Source organism: Erythrolamprus reginae, chromosome 2 (assembly GCF_031021105.1).
Source record: "Erythrolamprus reginae isolate rEryReg1 chromosome 2, rEryReg1.hap1, whole genome shotgun sequence".
In the NCBI taxonomy this organism is placed as follows: domain Eukaryota; kingdom Metazoa; phylum Chordata; class Lepidosauria; order Squamata; family Dipsadidae; genus Erythrolamprus; species Erythrolamprus reginae.
Window position 1 is genome coordinate 194373355 of NC_091951.1, and position 17100 is coordinate 194390454.

A 17100-nucleotide genomic window follows, 5' to 3' on the forward strand; every position below is an offset into this window, starting at 1 on the left:
AAGTTTTGAGATAATCTAAATTAGTGTTAGGAGCAAGCGATATGCAGAATATATGGATGGAAATTGAACATTGTGGTTTCAGTCCATTATATACGTCTTTAATGTCCCATCAGGAAGCTTTCCACGTTTTTTAAAATTTTGAATCATTATTATCTAAAAAGAAAGTTATAATTAATGATATTTTCAACTGAACCTGGCAGATTTGGACCTTTTTTCCAAAGGTCATCCAAATGAATAATTAGCTCTGTTCTCAATGATGAGTTCATTGTTTTATTCATTTAGGACAATATAAACATAATAAGAAGTCGTCAAAGCCATGGGAAATGAGAGAATCATAGATGGAGAAATCCAGCAAGGTCTATTTTTACAGACAGAAGAAAAGGAAAAAGAGCAGACCAGCTCTCTCAGCTGCCACCAAATTCCTCTTGGAGATTATCCAGAAAATTACAAGAGTGTAAAGTTACCAATGGATTTTCTACTGATGCTTTAACAAATTGATATCTTGTAAAAACTATGAACTGACTAGCAGTTACAAGATGGTGGCATAAAAAAGAGCATTAAAAAAATTGGTCCTATTAACAAAGGCTGATTTACAGGTGACATTCCAGTGACATGGAATATTCCAGCAGGACAACAGGATTTGTATAGTATATTTTAAAGTTTACCACCATCTGTCCAAATGAAGTGAAGCATCTTTGGAATCCCAACTGCTCAGTCTCTCCAGTGTCACTTGACACTGAGGTATTATTTTGTGACAAACCCCGACATGCTTTTAAAACTTGACAGAGCCCATTTCCCAAAATGGAAAGCCTGACAGACTAAAATTTGTAGTGTGTTCTCAATACACAATTGTACAATAGCCTGTCCAATTTTTATTATTAATTCATGGCATCGGACCAGAATATCCCCCGGACTGCCTTCTGCCGCACTAATCCCAGTGACCAGTTAGGTCCCACAGAATTGGCCTTCTCCGGGTCCCGTCGACTAAACAATGGCATCTGGTGGGACCAAGGGGAAGAGCCTTCTCTGTGGCGGCCCTGACCCTTTGGAACCAGCTCCCCCCGGAGATTAGAATTGCCCCCACCCTCCTTGCCTTTCGTAAACTTCTTAAAACCCACCTCTGCCGTCAGGCATGAGGGAACTGAGACATCTCCCCTGGCCTATATAATTTATGCATTGTATGTTTGTGTGTATGTCTTGCTTTTAAATAAGGGTTTTTTAGATATTTTAATTATTAGATTTGTTATTGTATATTGTTTTTTACTATTGCTGTGAGCCGCCCCGAGTCTACGGAGAGGGGCGGCATACAAATCTAATAAATAATAATAATAATAATAATAATAATAATAATAATAATAATAAATAAATAATAATAATGCCTCCCATTTCTCCTATAAGGCTACTCTGCAATATTTCTTGACTCTATAAAATAAAACGAAAATAAAACTGGGCCTAAAAATATATCATAAATGGTTCAGAAAACTGAATTGCAGCATCAGATTTGTGTGCTAAGAAACAGATCATCTTAGAAATGGGGATGAATCATGACTTGCCATATCAGGGCATTTAACTGGAAATATGTGGTTTTCCAAATATTGATGAATTTCAATTTTTGGGAACTGCAGCTGGCATTGCCGATGACAACAAATGCTAGGAATTATACCTCAACATGTAGAAAGTTACAGAGAGTGCTCATATCCTACAGTAAATCATTTTTATTGTCCAGACATTTCTCCTACTCTTCACTTTTCCTTTTATACCAAGTTTATTTGTCTTATTAGACTTTTAGGAGTGAACTTCTATATTCATATTAACAATTAAGCAACATGCTCTTGGCAACTATATTGTTAACCGCCCCATATGCAGTTAAGAATTTGAATTCTTTTATTTTTGCAACCTCAAAACAAGAAAATAGCTTGGCACCAGTGTCTTTACTGGCATTTCAATCTTTCTGAGAATAGATAATGAATACTTGAGATCCAATGGAAGAAACAGCTTTTGCCATGGCCTTCAATTTTCAGCATCTGCAATTAAATGAAAAGCATGCAGTTTTAGATCTCAAAATAGAAGCTATGATAATCCAGACAAAAGAAGTATCAGGCAAGCCATTAAACCTCAAGAAAACACCATCAATTCTTCACACAGTTAACATGCTTACAGTGATAGGCAGGAAAAACAAAATGTCTTAACCAGAATAAGGAGCAAGTGCAGAATTTGTCTTATCCATATGCATTGTGGCCTAGAGCGACATTTTTTTAGCTATCCAAAAAGCTGGAAATTGGTTGAGACTTTTGCAATGCCCTTGAACAAAGCAAGTTCTGTCAAACCATTATCTGAATTAACTTCAGGCTGACACACACATTCCTAGAAGAGTCTTTCTAAGCTACAGTTTGAAGCAACGATTGAGGCACTTAGGAAAATTGTTTAGCTCTCCCTATTCTTTTCTATATTTGATGTAGTGTGGTACAGTAGTTCAGATATTAGAAGTCTAATAGACAGCACCCAATTCAAACCCATCGCTGCCAATAGAAACTCAATGATAACAATGTCACTGACTGAGCTATTTATAAAGTTATTATTCTGGGGGAAATAGGGTGTTATGCATGCTCCCTTCAGCCCTTGGATGAAAGAAAGGGTATAAATCAAATTACTGAATGCATTGCTATGTTTCAAACTAAGCTGCTCATAAGGTTATGTTCTGAGGAAAAATACGGGAGCGCCCCTATGCGTGCTCCTTTCAGTTCCTGGATGAAAGATGGGCTATAAATCAAATTAATGAATGCATAAATATTTATATTTGTCATGGAGAAACTGTAATCTCAAAGCCCAGTCTTTTGGGGGGTGGGAAAGTTCCACACATTCTCTACTAATTTCTCACCGACGGCTACCTGGTAGAATTAGAATTAAAATTTCAAAACAGAGGCATAAGACAAAAACAAACCTGGAAATACAGTGAACATAAAGTGATTACTGTATATATCAGCATTTCTCAAAATTAAAATATTTGATGAAACGTAAACAAGAACAGAAATATTTAGCTGGGAGTCTTTTACAATGAGATCCTATCTGTATCTAGCCATTACAATTGTCATATATTATCCTTAAGTTACAGTAGGGTTTTTTGAAAGAAATCAAACTAAATGAAATACTAAGGAATAATTATTATAGAAACATAGAAACATAGAAGTCTGACGGCAAAAAAAGACCTCATGATCCATCTAGTCTGCCCTTATACTATTTCCTGTATTTTATCTTAGGATGGATATACAGTGATCCCTCGATTTGCGCGTTCTCGATTAGCGCGAAACGCTGCAACGCGGTTTTTCAAAAAATATTAATTAAAAAAATAAAATATTAAAAAATAAAAAATAAGTCCACGCTAGTTCTCTCTCTCTTTCTCTCCCTGTTGCCGGCGTGGTATATGAGAGAGAAAGAGAGAGGCAGAGGTCGGGCGCATTACCGGGAGGTGGAGGCGGCATGGGGACGCTGGGTGCCGGGGACTCCGAGGAGGGGGTGGACGTCTGTTCCCTGAATGGAGACCGCCGGCCGCTCAATCGGGCCGGCAGGGAACAGAATGGACCCTTCCGCGGCGGGGCTGGTAAGGGGGGGAGCCGAGGGGGGAGCCGAGCCCAGCCCCGTGGCATTCGCTTTCCTCCCGCCGGCAGCCGACTGATCGTGGGCTCCTTCGCAACCTCGGAGAGCTTCCTGGTTTTTGTGAGCTTTCATGCCCTGGAAGCTCTCCGAGGTTGCGAAGGAGCCCACGATCAGTCTCGGCTGCGGGTGGGAGGAAGGCGAATCCCCCGTGGGCTCCGTTACATCTTCCGCTGCCAGCCAGGCCATGCTGGCGGCAGCGGAACAATCGCTGGCTGTCAACTTTTCTTTTTAAAACTGGGCAGGAGCTGACTTGCCTCCCCAGTGCTAAAAAGAAAAGTTGACAGCCAGCGCTGCGACTGACGGAATGCTGAGCCTCCCGTTTTCTCTCCCCCCCCCCCCTCGCCCCTTCGCCTCCCTGTGTTCCTAGGAGAAGTGCTGGGGATTGAGGCAAGACAGACCTTCTGCTCCTCACCAGCACTTCTCCTAGGAACAAAGGGGGGCGAAGGGGCGAGGGGGCGGAGAGAGAACGGGAAGCTCAGCATTCCATCAGCCGCAGCGCTGGCTGTCAACTTTTCTTTTTAAAACTGGGCAGGAGCTGACTTGCCTCCCCAGTGCTAAAAAGAAAAGTTGACAGCCAGCGCTGCGACTGACGGAATGCTGAGCCTCCCGTTCTCCCCCACCTCGCCCCTTCCGGTTTCGACGTTCGGCAACGGAGTCCGGCGCTGGGGCCATGCGAGGCCGCTCATCCAGGGGGGCGTGGACTGGCAAGCGGCAAGCGATCTGGCGGGAAGACCAAGGGAAGGTTCCTTCAGCCGCCCAACACCTGATCCGCTCCGCAGCGCGGCAGCAGCGAGGAGCCGAAGATGGGGTTTCCCCTTTGCCTTTACCCCATCTTCGGCTCCTCGCTGCTTCCGCGCTGCGGAGCAGATCAGCTGTTGGGCGGTTGAAGGAATCTTCCCTTGGTCTTCCCCGCCGCCCACACGCAAACTCCACCATCTGCGCATGTGCGGCCATGAAAAAAATGGCGCACATGCGCAGATGGTGGTTTTTACTTCCGCATCCAGTATAACGCGGAAATCGGTTAGCGCGGGAGGTCTTGGAACGTAACCCCCGCGCTAACCGAGAGATCACTGTATGTTTATCCCAGGCATGTTTAAATTCAGTTACTGTGGATTTATCTACCACGTCTGCTGGAAGTTTGTTCCAAGGATCTACTACTCTTTCAGTAAAATAATATTTTCTCATGTTGCTTTTGATCTTTCCCCCAACTAACTTCAGATTGTGCCCCCTTGTTCTTGTGTTCACTTTCCTATTAAAAACACTTCCCTCCTGGACTTTATTTAACCCTTTAACATATTTAAATGTTTTGATCATGTCCCCCCTTTTCCTTCTGTCCTCCAGACTATACAGATTGAGTTCATTAAGTCTTTCCTGATACGTTTTATGCTTAAGACCTTATTTCTTCAATTAGGTTATACTGTATTCTTAATCAATCTATTGGAAAATAACAAGTAGAGAAAACTATTAGTGGCTAATACTTACAGTAGCTATTACACATTACCTTTCAAAGCACTTTCATGATAATTGCACAATATCTAAAACAGAGGCACTAACGGCCTATTATATTCTATATGTTTTGGACTTCAACTTCCATTAAACTCAGGTAATGACAAAAGATTTTGTGGAATTAGTCAAAACTTCAGGAGGGACAAAACCCTATGCGATCATGTCCCCTCTAGTCCTTCTTTTCTCTACAGGAACCGTACCCAATTCCTGCAACCTAGTTCATATGTTTTTTATCTCCAGGCCTTTGATCATTTTAGTTGCTCTTCTTTGCCCTTTTTCCCCACCAAGTTTCAACATCTTTTTTTGTAATGTGGTGATCAAAACTGGATGCAATATTCCAGGTGTGGCCCTTGCTAAGGCTTTATAGAGCAGTATGAATACTTCACATGATTTTGATTCTACGTCTCTGTTTATATAACCAAAGATTATATTCGGCTGCTGCTCACACATACTGTCTCATGTTTAAATGATTGTCCACTAGGACTCCAAAATCCCTCTTGCAATTACTGTGTTTTAGCTACGTTTTCCCTACTCTGTATTTGTGTTTTTGGTTTTTCTTGTCTAAGTATAAAATCTTGATTTTTCTCCACATTAAATGTCATGTTGTTGGATAAGGCCCACTGTTCAATTCATGTTAACACTGTTCAAGCAATGTTAACATTTCAGACACAACAGCTGATGTTAAAAATAAGAACTTCACATTTAGCCCAGTGCTTATTTTTCCAAAATAGTTGAAAGATCTTAGCCATAATTTAGAACAGAAAACCCAATATAAAGCTATCTACAGGTAGTCCTTGACTTACAACTATTTGTTTAATGATGGTTTGAAGTTATAATGGCACTGAAAAAAAATGTACTATGATCCATTCTCAAAATTACGACCCTTGTACCAGTCCCATAATCACCTGATCGCAACTTGAATGCTTAGTAACCGGCTTGGTTTATGACAGTCGCCGTCTGCTGTGGACAAGGTGGTGTGATGGTCACAACTCACCTTTTTCAACGCAATTGTGCCTTCAAACCATTATTAATGGAATGATTACAAGTCCAGAACTATCTATACTGCTCAAAAAAATAAAGGGCACACTCAAATAACACATCCTGGATCTGAATGAATGAAATATTCTCATTGAACACTTTGTTTTGTAGAAAGCTGAATGTGCACAACAGCATGTGAAATTGATCAGTGTTGCTTCCCAGTGAACAGTTTGATTTCACAGAAGTTTGATTTACTTGGAGTTATATTGTGTTGTTTAAGTGTTCCCTTTATTTTTTTGAGCAGTGTATAATGAGATATACTTTTAATAAAAAATGTAGAGCAAATTTGATATAAAACTCCCCCTATGTCATTTTCTCCAGATAATTCAATTAGACAGATTAATGAAAAAGAAGAGACATTTGGATTGCTGTTTTAAAACACTGGGCTTAATGGAGCAATTCAAAGTGGAGAGTGACTCTTAAGTTACTTTCAATGACACTCAAATGCTGATGTTGTTACTATTTCCTTAATTACTTTATGCAAGCTAAGTCACTGTCTTGCACTTCACTGTAGATTTAAAATATGAGTGGAGCTACATTCTGAAAAATTCAGATCTTTCAATAAAAGCACAAGAAAAAGATTGAGGGATCAGTAAGACTTACTTCTTGGAGCCCAAATCTTCCTTTAGGCTGAACAGCCCCTCCCACTTTTTAGCTACCCTATAAAAATCATTACTACAACCTCAGTTATCTTTTTCTCCTTTCATTTCCTTCAGCACATATGCAAATATGCATGTATGTACTTGCCAAAGAATATTATCTATTACTTTTCCCCAAACACCTTTGCCTATTTCATACACCCATCCTCATCTACAGGATCATAAAGTAATTTATGTGGCATACATCTATGCAGCCAAATCAACTTTAATTATATTGGCTTAACATCTAGTCTCCTGAGAAATTGGAGGATCGACTCATTAAGCAATGGGTACATAATTCTCTTCTTCCAATATTTTATAGCTGGAATCACTAGATTCATGGACATCCCTGTCTAAAGCAAAATGGGCCCTTTCTTTTAGAGAAGCCAAAATTCCAAGGTAACCCTCATGTCCTTACCTATCCCAATGTTTAAATGGCAAATGTGAAAGGACATCTTTGCATGAATGCCACAAAAATCTCTGCGAGAAAAAATAATTGCATTCATAAGAAGTCATATTCAACTAAGGATGTCCAGAGTATTCGTTGCAAGTTACTTTTGCAAATACAATATCTGGCACACACAAAACCAGAGTTTTAGCTATTCTGAAATTGTGAGAGGCCCAGTTTGCAGAAACCCAGTCACATGCTACATAACCAGGAAAAAGAAACACTGGAAGAACATTGCATTCTTCCTTATAACCGATTATAAGTTGAGAACTGGAAGAAGCGTTTTGTCACCTCAGGGATAGAACAGGAGAAAGAAAAAAATGACGTTAGTCCAGTCATTCATTCCCCATTGTTGACGCCCAAGGAGAGACAAGAATAACGATGCAACATATTCCAGATTGTTGCAGCTTATGAGAGCCGAACTGAGACAGGCTCTGCAAACCAAGTCTAATGCAGCTGTTCACTATGAAGCTCCTACCAAATTTAACAGGAATCAATACTAAAAATCTAACAACTGTTAAGATGCTATTTATGCCTCTTCTTGTCCTCTGGCACTTATATTTCAAAGCAGCTGTTTTAGAGAAGTTAGGGGTAAATAGCGCCCTCTCTTGTCCAGTGAGACAAGAGTAATGAAATTAAACACTTCTCCCATGACAACTACATAAAGGTTGGATTCTATTCAGCAAGCTTAAACAGACAACTGATTTGGGAGGTGGATGGGGGGAAGGAGGCAGCATATTATGCAAGCATAACAAATACAGTGGTACCTCATTTCGTAAGGTGAAAAGTTTGTAAGATGAAACAATGTTTCCCATAGGAATCAATGTAAAAGCAAATAATGCGTGCAAATCCTTCAGGAAAATCCCAAACTTTAGAAGGGAGGCGAACAGAGGGCAGGGAGGAGCAGCTAAAGGGGTTGGGTGGAAGAAGCAAGGCTAGGCTAAAAGGTGAGTGGGCAGGAAGGCAAGGGGGGCGCCCCTCCCTTTTCTTTCTTCAAAAGACACCAGCACGTTGTTCTCTGCAAAAATTTTCCTCCCCCAAGCTGCCCCTCCCTCCTCCGTTTTCTTTCTTAAAAAGACACCCTTTCAGTTCCTTTGCAAGCACGTTGTTCTCTGCAAAATGTTTCCTACTCCAAGCTGCCCCTCCCTTTTCTTTCTTCAAAAAAGAGGGGGGGAAAGAAACCCCTTCATCCCAGCAGCAGCTGCTTGGGTTCGTAAGGTGAAAATAGTTCAGAAGAAGAGGCAAAAAGTTTGTTAGAAGAGGCATTCGTAAGATGAGGTACCACTGTAGTCTCTGGGCAGAAAAGGCTTCTTGTTAACTGCCTCTCCTTTTTCTTCTTCCAAGTCTTCGGAGAGGGGCGGCATACAAATCTAATTTATTATTATTATTATTATTATTATTATTATTATTATTATTATTTAATCAATGCTTGATTCTCAGACATTTTCTAGATAGTTTTCTTGGCAAGGTTTTTCAGAAATGGCTTGCTTTCATCTGCTTCCTAGGGCTGAGAGCGAGCTGGCTTCATGTCCAAGGCAAGACGAGAACTTCCACTCTCCCAATTTCCCAGGACAAATCAGTAAAACTAGTAACTTGCCTCCTATTCCTGCATCAACAGGGACAAACAGCATAGCCGTTTTAAAGTATATTAATTACCTGCCTAGGGAATAATTCCCATAAACAGAATACCTATTCATTTGAAATCCAATTTCATTCTTTTCACATTTCAACGACTGATCTTTCTTATATGCATTCAGTCTGAAGACAATTAAAATTAGCTTGTTCTTGTAAAATCGTATTTTTAAATGTGTCTTGACCCATATTCATATTAGTTACATATATGCAGCTGGTCCATGTCTTGATTTTATGGTGCAACCCTTAACTTAGCAGAGACAACTGCCTCTCATCAAGGTAAACAGACAATATATCCATATAGACATTTATAGATTTATTTATTTATTATTTAGATTTGTATGCCGCCCCTCTCCGCAGACTCAATTATGAGCTTTTCTTAATGAAAAATAATGATTGCTATAATGCTCAGGCGTACAAATATTTCCATCAGATATTATCAATGAATAACAAACGGTATTATTAACTTTAGGTGAAGTGCATAAGCAAGTCTTCCCAAGTTCTTACCTTTTATCTATAATGGACATAGTTTTCAGTACATAGTGCACTGATGTTATAGGCGGGGGCTTATTTCTTTTTTTAAAAAGAAAAACCACAATATGTTCTCAATATAAAACACCGTAGTGCATGGGGAGTGCTTTATCGCACACAGTCCAAGGTCTACCATGCAGAGATCATCGTTACTTACAGTTCTTCCATGGCAGAATGAAAGGCAAAGTCCTAGGAGCTCGCAGGCCTGAAGCTAGATGGCTCCTTTGTCCTATTATCGGGTTGGAAATTGGTCTGGGGAAAAAAAAAGGGGGGGGGGAGAAGAAACGTTCATTTTCCTGCTTTTGCTTAAATTTAATGTGCATTTTTTACAGGAGAGAGAATAATATATAGGCAGTCCTCACTTAGCAAGCATTCATTCAGTGGCCATCTGAAATTACAACGGCAGTGAATGAATGGTACTTGCACCCAGTCCTTGACATTATGGTTGTGCAGTGCCTGCATGATCATGTGATCAAAATTCAGATGCCCGACTGTCTGCACTCCCGACAGCCATCCACCCTCATTGTCTGCTCTTTGGGCTGCCCTGCACTGTGCTGCCTCTGGGCTCTGCCACCTCCACCGCCTCCCTTGAGTTGACCTTTGCCGCCTTCCTCCTCCCACTGCTGAGGAAGGGTGCCTGGCCCTTTGCGAGGCAGCGGCTGGCCCCACCAGGCTTTCTTCCTAAAACATAAAACCTCCTTGTAAGGCTTTGGAAGATATCAAAGCTTCCTAAGAAGGCTCTATGTCAGTGTTTCCCAACCTTGGCAACTTGAAGATATTTGGACTTCAACTCTCAGAATTCCCCAGCCAGCATTCGCTGGCTGGGGGATTCTGGGAGTTGAAGTCCAAATATCTTCAAGTTGCTAAGGTTGGGAAACACTGCTATATGTAATTTGGGCAGGGTGCAATTACATTCCATGGGGTGAGCAGGGCAAGAATGTAGGGCAGCCAAAAGGGCACAAATTAGGGTAATGGCTTGGGTTGAGGTGGGTCCTTGCTTAAAAACCAGGGGGGGTTGATTAACACCAGCAACAGAGAATGCCTTGGTTAAGTGGGGTGGTCATGGGATGTTGCACTTTGCAGCTGTATCAGTGACAGAAATTCCAGTTCCGGGTACTGTCATAACTCAAGGACTACTAATTTTTAAAGTTTCTGCGGGTCAGGACGAATGCCTCTGTTATGTTCCTCTGTAACAGAAGATAAACAGATTTGCCACTGACATTTGCTACACTTCTATTCAGCATTTAATTGTGCTATTTCCAGTACTGAACAATCTCTATTCACCACCACCCCATTTGTTGCCATTTTATAATTAAACTAAGATTGAGAATCGAGCTGACAGCATTACCAAATTAGTTCTTAACAAAGCCCTAAGACAGGAGCTTTCAAATAATAGATTACTAAATTCTTACATTGCAATAGTTTTCTGACATTTAGATGGAGGGATGTTATTTTTTGCTTTATTTAATAAAACAGAATGGAAACAGAAAAAAAAAAGAATAACAAAACAAAGAGAAAACCCAGCTTGGTTGTTATTCGCATAACAACTCCACAATATAGAAACTTAGCTGGCAACTGAGGTCTACTTAAAATTTCTGAACAGCAGGCAGAGAAAAGAAGACATAGGATAGATAGATAGATAGATAGATAGATAGATATTCATGGAATGTCCTACCAAACAAACTAATTATACTATTCATTAGAAAAGCCCTCTTTACGGTGGTTAACTAATGCAATTTACTATAGACCAATATCTCTAGAGTAAAGCTGGAAGGCAACTACCTACACTTTTGATTTTACCTTACTGCAATTAGTAAATTTCAATTAGATGACATCTTTCTAGCTGAGTCAGTAAAGGTGAATCTTGATTATAATTATTATTACATTGCTATAGTTTTCAGGGGCAATGGACTAAAACTGGATTTGCCTATCTGGTATAGAATAAATTTCACCCAGGAAGTGGGAAACTCAATGACAAGGATATACAGTATGTAATTCATATAAAATGCTAATGACAGAAGCTTTAAACTTCTCTGAGTTCCATCACAAGGAACCAGGTTGAAAAAGCAGTCACAGGAGGCCAATACCATGTTTTCCCCAAAATAAACCCTAGCATGATTTTTCAGGAAGCTCATAATATAAGCCCTACTCCCCAAAATAAGCCCCAGTTAAGATAATCAGTGGTGGCAGGAAGAAGAAATAGTTGGTAATGCGAGAGGAGCCGAGAGGAAATCCTGCTAGTTTTGCTTATTTCGCAATCCTTTGCTCCCCCCCAATGCCAGTGATGCTAGCTTTGTGACCAGGCAGTCGTAAGTGTGAACAGATTACAAAGTGCCCAGATTGTGATCAAATGACTGCGGAGTGCATGTGCGATATTTTGCATTTGTCGGAAGTGCTTTATCCTTTCTGAGGCCAAAGTTAATTCAATCTGTCAGTAAGCAAATGGTTATAAATTGAGGACTATCTGTAACAGAATAAAAATTCAAAAGCATAAAGTAACAACTTTCTTGGTCAGCAATAAGCCACAATGTTTCTAATTTATAGAAAAACTTTTCAATAAAAATTCCTTAAAAAACCATCTCTATTTAGAGCAGTGGTTCTCAAACTTTCAAATGCCACAACCCCTTAATACTGTTCCTCATGTTGTGGTAACCCCCAACCACAAGTCTAGCTCCAATTCTCCCAACAAAGGTTGAAGCTGATTGGCAGGAAGGTCAGAGGGACACGCCCACTGTAAATGCCTGATTGGTCGGATTGTTAAAATATGTTCCAAGGTGCCAGAATAGAAGCTTTAGTTCCTAACACCATGGGAAATTTGTCTTTTCCCATGGTCTTAGGCGACCCCTGTGAAACAGTTGTTCGACCCCCAAAGGGGTCCCAACCCCCAGGTTGAGGACCACTGAATTAGAGCAAATAGGACTGTTGAGAGAATGATCTTATGTTTAAGAATGGAAAGGAAACACAACTTACCTGTTCACTGCACAGCAGCCTGTGCCCCAAACAAAGGTAGAGTCTGATTGGTCTGCTATATCTATCATTGTACAAAAATATCAGTTTTTACTTATGGAAATGAACATAAGTTCTTTTTTTAATTAAGGAAAAAACTAATCTAGGGTTTGGTGCCAAAGGAAGCAATGCAGAAATATAATTAATCTACATGAGAATGGATAACCTTAGGTTGTAAAATGTTCTAATTTCTGCTTAGCCAAGGATAATAACAGCACAGGATAGAAAATAATGTAAGAACAGAGGTTTGAAAGGAGTATCTTTTCATACTAATTATAATTCAAAAAGAGAAAGGGAAGGCTCAAACTTGCAGTATTCTAACTACACAATTCTCACCTTTGTCCCAATCTTCTTCACATGGAGGAGACTGCCATGAACTTATCACATTCACTTTTCTTTTATTCTCTGCTTGACTTGCTATAACAAAAAATGAGAGAAAAATGCTTCCAAAATGACCCAATTTAATGCTGTCAGCATTAATTTTTGGAATCACATTTGACTACACTATACTAACCCACCCTACAGGTTAGCCTAAAAATGGCTTCAGTTTATAGAAATGATGGAGCTTAATGGCTATTAGGTTTGATGGCAATACAGTGATACCTCATCTTACGAACCCCTCTTCATACGAACTTTTCATGATACGAACCCAGTGTTTAAGATTTTTTTGCCTCTTATTCCGAACTATTTTCACCTTACAAACCCGAGCAGCCGCGGGGATTTCCCTGAAGCTCCTCAATTCCCTTCATTGTTGCCAGCGCTGCTTTGAATCCCAGCGACAAATTCCCCCCTTCCAAACTGGGGAAAAGACCCATGGATCTCAAGAGGAGAAAGGAGTGGGGAAAATGAGCAGGACAGGGTGAGCAAAAACGGGATCTCAAGAGGAGAAAGGAGTGGGGAAAATGAGCAGGACAGGGTGAGCAAAAACGGGAGGGACCCATGGATCTCAAGAGGAGAAAGGAGTGGGGAAAATGAGCAGGACAGGGTGAGCAAAAACGGGAGAGACCCATGGATCTCAAGAGGAGAAAGGAGTGGGGAAAATGAGCAGGACAGGGTGAGCAAAAACGGGAGGGACTCATGGATCTCAAGAGGAGAAAGGAGTGGGGAAAATGAGCAGGACAGGGTGAGCAAAAACGGGAGAGACCCATGGATCTCAAGAGGAGAAAGGAGTGGGGAAAATGAGCAGGACAGGGTGAGCAAAAACGGGAGGGACCCATGGATCTCAAGAGGAGAAAGGAGTGGGGAAAATGAGCAGGACAGGGTGAGCAAAAACGGGAGAGACCCATGGATCTCAAGAGGAGAAAGGAGTGGGGAAAATGAGCAGGACAGGGTGAGCAAAAACGGGAGGGACTCATGGATCTCAAGAGGAGAAAGGAGTGGGGAAAATGAGCAGGACAGGGTGAGCAAAAACGGGAGAGACCCATGGATCTCAAGAGGAGAAAGGAGTGGGGAAAATGAGCAGGACAGGGTGAGCAAAAACGGGAGGGACCCATGGATCTCAAGAGGAGAAAGGAGTGGGGAAAATGAGCAGGACAGGGTGAGCAAAAACGGGAGGGACCCATGGATCTCAAGAGGAGAAAGGAGTGGGGAAAATGAGCAGGACAGGGTGAGCAAAAACGGGATCTCAAGAGGAGAAAGGAGTGGGGAAAATGAGCCGGACAGGGTGGGCAAAAACGGGAGAGACCCATGGATCTCAAGAGGAGAAAGGAGTGGGGAAAATGAGCAGGACAGGGTGAGCAAAAACGGGAGGGACCCATGGATCTCAAGAGGAGAAAGGAGTGGGGAAAATGAGCAGGACAGGGTGAGCAAAAACGGGAGGGACCCATGGATCTCAAGAGGAGAAAGGAGTGGGGAAAATGAGCAGGACAGGGTGAGCAAAAACGGGAGGGACCCATGGATCTCAAGAGGAGAAAGGAGTGGGGAAAATGAGCAGGACAGGGTGAGCAAAAACGGGATCTCAAGAGGAGAAAGGAGTGGGGAAAATGAGCCGGACAGGGTGGGCAAAAACGGGAGGGACCCATGGATCTCAAGAGGAGAAAGGAGTGGGGAAAATGAGCAGGACAGGGTGAGCAAAAACGGGAGGGACCCATGGATCTCAAGAGGAGAAAGGAGTGGGGAAAATGAGCAGGACAGGGTGAGCAAAAACGGGATCTCAAGAGGAGAAAGGAGTGGGGAAAATGAGCCGGACAGGGTGGGCAAAAACGGGAGGGACCCATGGATCTCAAGAGGAGAAAGGAGTGGGGAAAATGAGCCGGACAGGGTGGGCAAAAACGGGAGGGACCCATGGATCTCAAGAGGAGAAAGGAGTGGGGAAAATGAGCAGGACAGGGTGAGCAAAAACGGGATCTCAAGAGGAGAAAGGAGTGGGGAAAATGAGCCGGACAGGGTGGGCAAAAACGGGAGGGACCCATGGATCTCAAGAGGAGAAAGGAGTGGGGAAAATGAGCAGGACAAGGTGGTCAAAAACGGGAGGGAAAGACCCATGGAGCTCAAGAGTGTCTCTTTTTGCCTTGCTTCGTTGGGACTGCCACTTCTTGCCACCTCTCCATGTCCCTCCCCCCCACTCCATTTGCCTCAGCTTAGTCTGGCCCCCCCCCACTTTTTTTTAAAAAAAGGCTTAATGTTTTGGATTTTCCTAATGGGCTTGCACGCATTATTGGCTTTTCCATTGATTCCTATGGGAAACATTGTTTCATCTTACAAACTTTTCACCTTACAAACCTCATCCCGGAACCAATTAAGTTCGTAAGATGAGGTATTACTGTGTAACTATTTCTGAAGGCCATTCTTTAAAACATTGCAAGAAAAAAAATTCCTATGTCCATTTCTTCCATTGGCTTGAGTGATAGTAGCATCAGTAGAGCCCACATCTTTTATATTATAGAATCCTTAACATCTATCTGGAGGCTCTAGAAAATGAAGAAGCAGGAATTTATTTTGGGTCCCCATTGCTTTCCACGCATGAACACTTAAGAACACGAAACTAAAAAACTGTGTTTTCTTTACTCCAAACCAAAATTCTGAAAGAGTTCAATTCTAACCCCCCACCTGCAAATATCATGCTAGTTCTTATTTCTCTTATCCCAATTTACATTTTTACTTACAATCAAGAGTCGGGCTGCAAGAACATGTTGTTTTCTCAGAATAATCCCCTTCTCCTGCCTTAATTCAAGATGTAAACTACATTATAGCAATACAGTTTAAATTAAAATTATGGGATGAGTATTTCAGATCCAGATCAAGGGGCTCCTTGGCCAATCTTAACTGCAATTAATGTTGATACTAATCTTTTGACAACAATTATGACAGTGTGATATTATGTTAAATATAGGCTTCAATCTGATACTCAGTTACTATGAATCACTGTTGCACTGGGTCAGAACAGTAGTTACTCCCTGGTTTACAGTACATTGGGTTAATAAGAGATAAGTATTCAGGTTTATGCTAAATAATATTCAAGCTATATTGGTTCTTTCATACTTACTTATCCTGGCACATTTATACATATACTGCTCAAAAAAATAAAGGGAACAGAATATAACTCCCAAGTAAATCAAACTTCTGTGAAATCAAACTGTCCACTTAGGAAGCAACACTAATTGACAATCAATTTCATTTTGTTGTCAGCACATCCAACTTTGTACAGGACAAAGTATTCAATGAGAATATTTCATTCATTCAGATATAGGATGCGTTCTTTGAGTGTTCCCTTTATTTTATTTTTTTGAGCAGTGTACATTAGAGAAGAGGTTGTAAATATATAATGAGATTTTTATTTCCAAAGTACTTCACTCTGAATGGTTAAAACATTGCTATTTTTTTTAATCCAAAGAGCGAACTTAGAGAATGCTTTCTTCTTGCAGTATCAGCCCAACTAGCAGATGGGAAAAAGTTACTCTGGTATCTATAGAAGTGTTTATTCTGTCCAGACTCAATAAATTCCATGCAATCTTGATTCCCACACACTACAAAAAGTGAAGGGGCTAGCTAGGATTTCAAGAATGCCTCTTCTCAGTAGATGCCCAGGTATTTCCTAAGATAAGAAATGCCTTACACTTCCTGGTTTTTAAGAAGTCCTTAAAAACATTTTATACTATGGGTCATTTGGGTGCTGATGGTACTGTCCATACGTTTTCTGATGATTTTTAATCATTTTTAAGTATGGCATGGTAAATCATCTGGAATTATTTAAGCAACTGACAGTCTAGGAATGATTACATCAATCAATAAACCCCCAAGTATGATGCTAATGTTCAATTTCTGTTATATATATTTGTTGTCTAAGAACACAATGACATTCACTTATTTCATAAAAGGGAAAGTAATATCTAGCTTTTGTCCCCACTTGCTTCACTCCACTGAACAGGAGATGCCAGTGACCCAAAATTATTTCCAAAACCTAACCCCGACTACCTTTTATTATTATAACATGAAACATTTATGTCACAATGTTGGACAATAAAACGTCATTGATTTATGAAACTAAGGACTCCAAGGACCTGTTAGGTCATTAAAAAAAAGTAGTCGTTTTACCTATGCTACTCCAAATCAAATTTAAAGCAAACCCACAGTCTATAATACCTGCAACAATACCTGCAAAAGCACCTGAAAGTCCTTTTGAAGGCAAAAGATAACTTACTCAACAAA

At 40.9% G+C, this 17100-nt stretch overlaps 1 protein-coding gene across 2 annotated transcripts in view; it reads right to left on the reverse strand.

Moving 5' to 3' along the window:
* Positions 1–1697: 1697 nt before the first annotated feature.
* Positions 1698–17100, reverse strand: part of LOC139161618 (gametocyte-specific factor 1-like) — a 35459-nt gene continuing 20056 nt past the window's right edge. For both annotated transcript variants that reach the window (XM_070740997.1, XM_070740998.1), the window contains exons 5-8: positions 12790–12870; positions 12418–12478; positions 9605–9699; positions 1698–2024 (exon numbers count right to left, since the gene is read on the reverse strand). In XM_070740997.1, the coding sequence (XP_070597098.1) occupies positions 2011–2024; positions 9605–9699; positions 12418–12478; positions 12790–12870 (251 nt within the window). In that variant the 3' untranslated portion in view covers positions 1698–2010. The remainder of the gene's footprint in view (positions 2025–9604; positions 9700–12417; positions 12479–12789; positions 12871–17100) is intronic.